Raw genomic sequence first — 9,707 nt, forward strand, 5'->3', positions numbered from 1 at the left:
ATATGTTTGGACTCTGTGACGCTGACGATTAAAAGCCCTCTTAATCGTCTGTTTTCTAACAGACACCTGAAGGTTTTGGGTCTACCTTGACTCAACTTCTGTCGACGCTCTGGTACTAAACGCTGCTCGGGGCATCATTCGACCTCTGGAAGATTTTGCCGTCTCGGCCGGCGACTGGACAGAAACTGAATGACCTCGGATGCCTAAACCGATCAGACGTACTGGCGGAATGCAGCAGGAACAATATCAGTGTAACTTTTACGGCCCGACTGTTTACCTCATTTTCCTTTTATTACTTCTCCTTCCTCTTATCTCGAATTTATGTTGCTCTTCTTTCCTCTTTTTTCATTGTAAAACCTGTCAAGTGTACGGCAAAACAAACTGCGGGGAAGAGTAATTGTGCGTCGTCTGTTGTCTCGTCTTCTAATGGATGCCACTTTCGTTCCACGTTCCCAGTACAACGGGGGAAAGACGAGGCAGCGTGTAGGTCGCTGTTCACTGACTTGGATCTCGGATGCACGTCAAATCCTCCATCTGACTTGGTGCTACTTGATGAGGAGGCCGTCCCATGTGGCCTTCATCCTCTGTGCTTTTCTGTTTCATTTTCTTCAGATAAGAACATTCGGGGAAGAAAAAAAAAACAAAATGAGGCATTGAATTATATCAGGGTGCTTGCGCAAGTCTTGAAAGTCTTAATAAGTATGGAATTTTGAAACACTGTTTTCCAGACCTTGAAAAGTCTTGAATTTTGTGTGAAAGTCTTAAAGTATGGGAAAAAAATGTATGGTAGAATTTTACAGTATGCTCAAAGGCATTGTGAAATGAGAAATAGGAAGGTAGGCTATAAAATTATAATTTTACTAACTGGTCACGTACTGTATTAGCCTAATGGAATCAAACACTTGTTTGATGTGAAATTCATGTACTTGTGTTTTGAAACGTTTTCATCAGTAAAAGCATAATTTACTGTGAATAATGCATTTGTTTATTGAATACTAGCCTATAAAAATTAACATTTCTAATAAACACAGTTTGTACAATCTCATCGAATGAAGTAGGCAGTAGGCACACAAGTATACAAGTACATAAAGTTAAGGTCTTGGGGAAAAAAATATCAGTTTTAAAAAAGTCTGGAAAAAGTCTGGAATTTTAATTTGGAAAAAGAGCAAGCACCCTGTATATGTGGGAGAACTGCGTCAAACCTGTATCGTTATCATTCTCGTCGTCACGAACAGCGTTTTAGGAGCCACCCAGAGGACTGGTTCAAAGCCGCTTTAACCTTGTTTAAGAAACTTGTAAAATCAATCTCTGTTTTTTTTTTTTTTTGTACATCACAAAATCTCTTGACCCAGTTCGTAAAGATGTAGTTATAGTTCCCAATAAATATAAGTGTCCCTTATCCAATCCACAATTCTTTGAATCATGTGAATTAAATCAACCTGCCTTAAAGCTTGTCCTTACCATCACAATGCCCATATAAAGGTTCCTATTGTTATCATGAAGCGAGCTTATTTCTTCGAAGATGACGCTTACATGCAGGACTCCAAAGAAATATGTTGTTAAGGTACTTTGCGAAAGTATTTCTACCAACTGAGCCACAAACGTCTGTGTATTTTATTAGGATTTTCTTGTGATAGACTGGCCTAAACTGGTGAAACAAGCCTGAAGTGAAAATTGCATATTTTTGTGTGTTTGTATTCAGCAGCACAACGTCGATGTTTTGTAGAATCACCTTGCGCCGCAAAAATATTTACATTTCTTGCATTTTTCAACCTTTTTCCACAAACCTGAGACATACCAACACAGATGTACCAAAGAGCTGTTGGCGAAGAAGGCAGCATCTCCTGCTGAGTGGCCTGAATGCGCCGCTAAGACGCGCAGAGGTAAGGCACTGCCAGGAATATTTCCCCAAAGACCCCCTCAGATCCAGAGCTGACGCCTGGGCTCCGTTACCATCTTGAATCAAAGAAAGCCCCACCCCTCATTTACCTCCTAACCTACCTGCCTCCCGCGTACTCTCATCAGAGCGCGAGTGCTGCCACGTGCTCTCACCTCTGAGGGGAAAACCTTTCAAGCCTCACAGAAAATGCTTCCAAACAACACTTCTGACCGCTTTTAGGAGTGTTTTCACTTCCGTTGCAGACGGATCTGTCAGAGGTGCTCTGGGTGATGGAGATCATCAGGATTCTCCTGCTGTGACTCAAGGATACCTGAGGTAAGACTCAATAATCTGGATTTTCTCTCCATACTTTGTAGTTTATGTTGATCTTAGCTCTGGCTCCTGATGGGGACGTTTTACTGAAGCTCTGTCACCAGTTAAAAAAAATAAAATAAAAAATACAGGTATATATTTCCTGCGGCGCAAAACAATAATTTAGCTATTTCAAAAGGTTTTATTCGTGAACGACTAAAACGAGTTCTTTAAAGCCCATTAAGGCTGCGTGAGCACTTGTTGGTTGTTCAAACCCAGCTGCCCCTGTGATGTAATGACACATATGTGCCACAGTTTGCTTCCAGTCAGCATGTTGGTTTCCTGAGTGATGAAGGCCCTGAGGGAGAGCTGCTGATTGGCTCGCTGAGCTGCAGAGCTTCAGGCTGACCAAGTGTGTGTTTTCGTTAATGATCCACCAATTAGGCACACAGTGGTAACAGTTGTCTAAACAGCTCCTCATCTGTCTGTGCCGCGGGGGTGGAACCGTCGCATGAACCTGGGTGGGGGGGGGGGGGTGTAGAGGTTTACACTTCATGGTGCTTTCACAGGGTTTGGCACAGGTCTGGAAAACTTCGTCTAAACCGCTCAAAAGGTTCGGTTCTCAAAGGTTTTGTTCTTCTAGCTTTGCTTGTGTCAACTAGTTCTTTGGACCTGCAGGTAAACCAGTGGTACATTTTGCCTGCATTGCTTCACATGGCAAATGTGATACAAGTAACAAATCAAAAACAAAAAGGAGGAAGTGCAAGCTGATGCATAAGAGCGTAAAAATGCCAAATGTAAAGATGAAAAAAAAAAAATGGGTTTAAGTAAAATTCAAATAGTTATGATCCGTGGGGATAAATCACAGAAATCCACATAAATACCTATGTTAATAGTTGTTTTTGAAGATTCTGAATTGTTCTTTTTATTTAAAACATTTGATTAAATAAGAAAGAAAGATGGTGTGAATGTTGAATTAATAGATAATAATTTGTTTTAGATATGCATAGATAAAAACATTTCCAAAGAAAATATGAAACAGTGAAAAGAAAGTAAATGGTAGCATGTTTAAAAGTAAATGAAAGTAAATATAGTTACATTTAGTTTTTATCTAGAGGTAAAAGAGGAAACAAATAATTGTTTTATCATCATTATTAGTTTTAATGTTTTTTTGCTGCATAAAATCCAACCCAAGTCAATTAAAATATAATATTGATGATTCGTAGTAGTAGTATTAAAACCATTATTTTTAAGGTTTTCTGGCTTCTTAGTCAATACTTGATCTTTATCTTTACTAATAAGATATCATTCCATAATAGTCCCACAGATTTTGAGCAACAAAAAGGCAGATCTTGCAAAAGCCAAACTATGTCAAAGTCAGCAAGTGAATAACTAAATGAATAAAACTAAATAAACATCAAGCAACGGTATATTACTCTGCAGTGCAACATAAGTATAAAACTAAGCGAGGGGAGTGTATTTTAGCGTGCTCCAAAGGGGGAAAAAAGCTTTGTACTTCTGATTTAAAGCTAACAGTTTCATATCCTTATAACATGTCCTGTTATAAGGAAGTTTAAAATGAGAAAAGAAATCTAAAAACCTGAAGCAGCGTACAATCAGGCGGTAAACCGCTCCGTGTCTCTTTTGTATATGCTTCCCTCACCAAGGCAACCAAGCCTTCGCCTGATGGATCCTGGTTGGGGACTGTTGACGGTCTCAGTCGGCCCCCATCCCCTGACTATCAACTGATGTTATGCAACATAAACACTTTTCCTCTCCTGCAGCAGCCCTGCAGAGAAACACCGGGCACACGCCAGAAGACGGCGTGGGTTAAATGGCAACAAGTGAGACTTCAATATCGCTGTTTGTGCTCGCTGACAGAGCCCGAGAATGACAGGCCAGGTGCCAGAGAGGGACCGCTCGCCCCGCACCCTGTCAGTGAAGACCACCTTGGAGGAGGAGATCGAGAGGGCTGAGAGTAAACTTAGCAGGTAGGGAGAATTTTCTTCAAAAAACACTTTTTCTGATGCATCCTTTTTTATAAAGGCTAAGCATAAAGCAAATTATACAGAGTGTTTTTGTCTTTTTTGCTGCCTTTCTTCCCAGGGTGCCGTCCATCTGGGATGACACATCCTCGGAGCTACAGCGAGTCGCCGCTCTCGACCCTGATTCGGGGAATTCTTTTCAAAGGAATGGGGCCGTTTCAAGGTGAAACTGTAACATTTCAGCGATGACGTGTTCGCGGCCTTTACAGAAACTGAGATGAGAAAATCTAATCCATTGTCACTCACTTCAATGCCTCACACAAATGAGCCGAATTATTGTAATCTGGCCTCTGAAACCTGAAAAAAAAAAACACAATATATTGAGCGTTCCTCTATAAAGATCATCTGTTACTTCACTCAAAAGCTTTATATTTCTGTGCATCTTCCTCTGGGATGGGGCTACACACAAATGGCAATTGCTGTGATATTTCTGTGATTTGTATCTGATTTAAGTTTAGTTTAACAGGGATTTTTTTTTTTGCTTTGCACGCGTCTTAGGCTGGTGAAAATTGTGGTGAGGCTGAGGGAATGGGCACACAGGAGTCTGCGGGAGGAGGAGCAGCGGCCGGACTCCTTTCTGGAGCGCTTTTGCGGCCCTGAGATCAGAGCGGCCCCCAGTCGCAACAGCGTGACGCAACCAGACGCCAATGGCAACAATGCCAAGGGGATCCTAAGGTACTCCTGACTGGGTTATGGTTGAGATGTCTAATTAGATCAGAAGACACCCTGTTCCATCTCTGTCATTGTTTTAAAGTTTCATCTTAAGGTATTGTGTTGGCGACGTCTTCATAAAATAGCGTTCCGTAACTCTGTGCTACATTATAAAACCAAAGGCCTAAATATGCCAACTTTTATGAGAGATTCCTTTAGAAGGTCCTGCCAGAATTTGTCTAAAACATCATTTTGTTTCTTTGCAATCCCCTCATACATCCAGGAAGAGGTGGCAATTGTTCGTTGTGTCTCCATCTGATGACGTGTACTACCGCTGGCTGTTTGTTATTGCTGTTGCGGTGCTCTACAATTGGTTCCTCGTTGTTGCAAGGTATTATTATTATTATTATTATTATTATTATTCCCACTGTCAGTTACCTCCTGCCCTGCAGAGGGAAGAGAGATGCAGCGATCTTTACAGTCCACCCCAGTCACAAGAGGACTAAATCATTCGTCCCTTTTCATTTTCACAGGGCTTGCTTTGACAAACTGCAGGTGAGCAATTACATCTGCTGGCTGGTGCTGGACTACCTCTCTGACACCATCTACATACTGGACAGTTTTGTGCGTCTACGGACAGGTAACCTATTAAAAAAAAAACATGGCTTCTCGCAATTAAAAAATTGTTACTGGTGTTTTAGTTTTTATTCGGATTTGAGGTTTCGCTCACAAAACAACTTCCGAAGGTCTCTGGCAAAGTTTAACATTCACCGATCCATTCCATAGATACATGTTTTATTAAACAGGAGATGCCGACATTTTGAACTCGCATCCTCATGTGCATGTATGTTACATCAAATACAAAAAGTTTTGGGTTAAATAAACAGTGTATAGAAGACTTTACAGCTATAGCACAAAGGCACGGAAAGCACTTCAATTATTACAAATAATACATTATTGGTTGAACCAGTTGTTGGCTGCAGGTCAATTATCCGATCTGCCATTTTTCCCCATGGTTTTGTACCCATCTGCTTCCTTTTTGTCCCAACCTACTTTCATTTTGTATCTGTAAAAAAAACGCTTCCTGACCAGCTACTAAAGCACTGTGCATCGGTTCGTTTAGACTCTTTGTTATATTTATGAATTACGGCAACAAATGATCATCAGAAAGTTCAAATCTCACAAACACTCACAAAATGAATGCTAACATTGTCCCCAATTGGCCAATGTGAAACCCAGTACTCAATGTCCATTTGACCTGATCCCTAAGCATTACAACATAACACTGAATTTTGCAAGATTCCAGCTTCTTTATGCAGTAAACAAAAAATGCTGAATCAAATTATGCCTCTCTGGGGGTTTGTTGTTTGACCTATCAACTAAACTATGCCTCCACGAATCTTATTTATTCCTTAGTAGTGACTAACGTGCCGGTCGAGACAACAGTCTAGCTAAATGTCCTCTCCACTGATGTCGTTTCAGGTTTTCTGGAAGAAGGCCTCCTGGTGAGGGACCACACCAAGCTGAGAGACAGCTACATCCGAACATTACAGTTCAAGCTGGACGTGGTGTCCATCCTGCCCACAGACCTGGTGTACATCTACACAGGCATACACACGCCACAGCTCCGGTTCAATCGCCTGCTGCGCTTCCCTCGCATGTTTGAATTCTTCGACCGGACAGAAACGCGAACGAACTACCCCAACATCTTCCGCATCTGCAACCTGGTGCTCTACATCCTGGTCATCATTCACTGGAACGCCTGCATCTACTACGCTATATCCAAGTCGTTGGGGTTCGGCTCGGACACATGGGTGTTTCCGAACATCTCCAAACCCGAGTACTCGTCCTTAACAAGAAGTTATGTCTATTGTTTGTACTGGTCAACCCTCACTCTTACCACCATTGGAGAAATGCCGGCGCCCGTGCGAGATGAGGAGTACTTGTTTGTGGTCTTTGACTTCCTTGTTGGAGTGCTGATCTTTGCCACAATTGTGGGAAACGTGGGCTCCATGATAGCCAACATGAACGCCACCCGGGCCGAGTTTCAGGCCCGAATTGACGCCATCAAACACTACATGCACTTTCGCAAGGTCAGCAGGCAACTGGAGTCGCGCGTCATCAAATGGTTTGACTACCTGTGGACCAACAAAAAGGCCGTAGACGAGCAGGAGGTACTGAAGAACCTGCCCAACAAACTGCGGGCTGAGATTGCGATCAACGTACACCTCGAGACTCTAAAGAAAGTGCGCATTTTCCAAGACTGCGAGGCCGGACTGCTTGTGGAGCTCGTGCTCAAACTACGGCCGCAGGTTTTTAGTCCGGGTGACTACATCTGCAGGAAAGGAGACATCGGTAAGGAGATGTATATCATCAAGGAGGGGAAGCTGGCGGTGGTAGCTGACGATGGGGTCACACAGTACGCTCTCCTCACTGCCGGAAGCTGCTTCGGTGAGATCAGCATTTTGAACATAAAAGGCAGCAAAATGGGCAATCGCCGAACAGCCAACATTCGAAGCTTGGGATACTCTGACCTCTTCTGCCTCTCTAAGGATGACTTGATGGAGGCAGTGACCGAGTACCCGGATGCCAAAACAGTGCTGGAGGACAGGGGAAGGGAGATCCTTAAGAAGGAGGGGCTTCTTGATGAGAATGCAGAGAGGGGTGGGCTACAGAAGGAGGATACAGAGGAGAAGGTGGAGAGGCTGGAGTCCTCTCTGGACACCCTACAGACTCGCTTCGCCCGTCTGCTCAATGAATACACAGACACTCAGCAGCGGCTAAAGCAGCGGATCACCCTGCTGGAGCGGCAGCTGAACCAAAGTGACTGCGGTGCAGAAACAAACAGTGACACTGATGCCAGAAGAGGTGACCCTGGGGATTGTGGTGGTACAAATGGGTCACCACATCAAAACGACGTTCAGGCTCAGGACAGAAACAGCCACACGTTACAATGTTGACGGTTTCAACAATAGACTTCAGCCATTCGTCCATCCATTTACGATACCTGCTTAATCTTTGGGGCCTGTCTCCAGAGGTCAGTGGCAGAAAGGGAGTGTGGAGGTCACCAGTCCATCACTGGAAGGTGTAGAGAGCCATTCATGTGCACATGTAAGGGTAATTTAAAATGGCTAATTAAGCTAACGAGCAGGTGTTTGGACTCCAACAGGAAGCCAGAAAATCTTTGCTCGTCATTACACTGTCACTGTTTTTTTTCTTTTTTAGGTTTATGTTGTAAAGAAATGCATGCATTTCAAAAATATGAAAGCAAAACATACAGTCATCAAACAAATCAACAGCCACAAGCTAGATGTATCTGCAAAGGTAGACTTTCATATTTCAGCCCTGATCAAGCTCAATAAACGCTCAATGATGTATCGTCAACACAGTGAAAACAATGCACTACAAAAAAGCAAAAATAAGGTTTGGACTTGCCTTTAAAACGAGACCCATCTTAAGACTAGAAGGTGCTCTGGGATTTCTTTATATCTGTCTACGGAACACCTGTGGATGTCGTGTTTGGTTGCATCAGCAGAGACATTCAGTTCCCTCTACATGTCATCTATTATGCTCTGGTACTGTTCAAATGCACTCTTGCTGCTACTTCAGGGAATTAAAGGTCTAAGGAGGTATTGTGCATGGTGATTAGTCGTCACGCACAAACAATTTTGTTTCCAGTGCCCTTGTTATCTAAGGTAGTGTACCTTGCAAAAGAATTCATTGCCTTCAGCTGTTTCACATTTTGTCAAGGTAAAATCACACTTTGTGTATGTCAGGGGTTAGGGAACAGACTAACACAAAGGAGTGAATGATTGTGAAGCAGGAGACACATTTTTGTAAAGAAACTGTGTAGTACGGATTAGTTTTAGCCCCCTTTACACTGATATCCCTAAATAAAATACCTCACTACTGAATAGAGAACATCCTAGCCACAGTGAATCAAGGTGGGGGAAGGATCATGCTGAGAGGATGCTTATCTTCAGCAGCGACAGTGAGGTGGGTCAGAGTCAGTTGCATTGTGTCTGAAGCCAAATACAGAGGAATAGCAGTAAAAAAAAAAAATGAGGGGGGTTTCCAAAAGACATTGGACTTAGGGAAGGTTCACCTCCCATCGAACAACAGCCCTAAATGTATAGTCGGATGTTTAATGGAATGGTTTAAAGAAATATTTGGAATATAGCCGTACTTTTACCAAAGGCTGGTTCTAAGGGGCGCGTAATTCAAATAGTTGTTATATACATTGAAAACTATATTTCTCTTTCTTCCGCTTTACAAGTATGCACCACTTTGTGTTTGTCACATACGCAATCACATGAGTACATAAAATGGTAATAAAGTGGATTGAATTTAGTGGATTTAATGTAACATGTAAAAAAGGTTTAGGAATACTTTTGCAAGGCACTGTGTCTCTGTATCAGCGGCGAGTAACAAAGGTTTCAATGTTTTGACTGTTGCATTTACAAAGTTTGTGCCATGACAATAGTTTTTTTTTTGCTGAAAGAGCAGTACATCTTTGAACATTTTTGTAAATTTTTTCCTCTTGAGTTAATCCAGCATATGGATTATTTGCAATAGTTTAACCAAGCAATTATGGAATGGGATTATAGAATCAGTAAGGTCCTGCACTAACATCCATCTATTGGTTTGGAGTAAAGTTACTCTTTGAAGTAAAAGGCAGGGGATTTTCCCGTTTTTCAGCCTTTGCATTCCAGGACACACATGAGCAGTGTTGATAAGAGGAGCTGGAACAATGCCTCCACAGCAGAGCTAAAGAGAGCTAACAATCAGGAGGCAGGAACTATTGAATCCATATCCTGCCA

General features: G+C 42.4%; 1 protein-coding gene across 1 annotated transcript; it reads left to right on the top strand.

Annotated features, from left to right (window-relative positions):
• The first annotated feature begins 2,195 nt into the window (after positions 1-2,195).
• LOC118556488 (cyclic nucleotide-gated olfactory channel-like) lies at positions 2,196-8,771 on the top strand. Its single transcript, XM_036143290.1, has 7 exons — positions 2,196-2,215; positions 4,073-4,182; positions 4,298-4,399; positions 4,735-4,911; positions 5,171-5,278; positions 5,421-5,527; positions 6,370-8,771. The coding sequence occupies exons 2-7, from the start codon at positions 4,082-4,084 to the stop codon at positions 7,845-7,847; spliced, it is 2,073 nt and encodes a 690-aa protein (XP_035999183.1). The 5' UTR covers positions 2,196-2,215; positions 4,073-4,081; the 3' UTR covers positions 7,848-8,771.
• The last annotated feature ends 936 nt before the right edge of the window (positions 8,772-9,707 follow it).

This window comes from Fundulus heteroclitus, chromosome 11 (assembly GCF_011125445.2).
Source record: "Fundulus heteroclitus isolate FHET01 chromosome 11, MU-UCD_Fhet_4.1, whole genome shotgun sequence".
Taxonomy (NCBI): Eukaryota; Metazoa; Chordata; class Actinopteri; order Cyprinodontiformes; family Fundulidae; genus Fundulus; species Fundulus heteroclitus.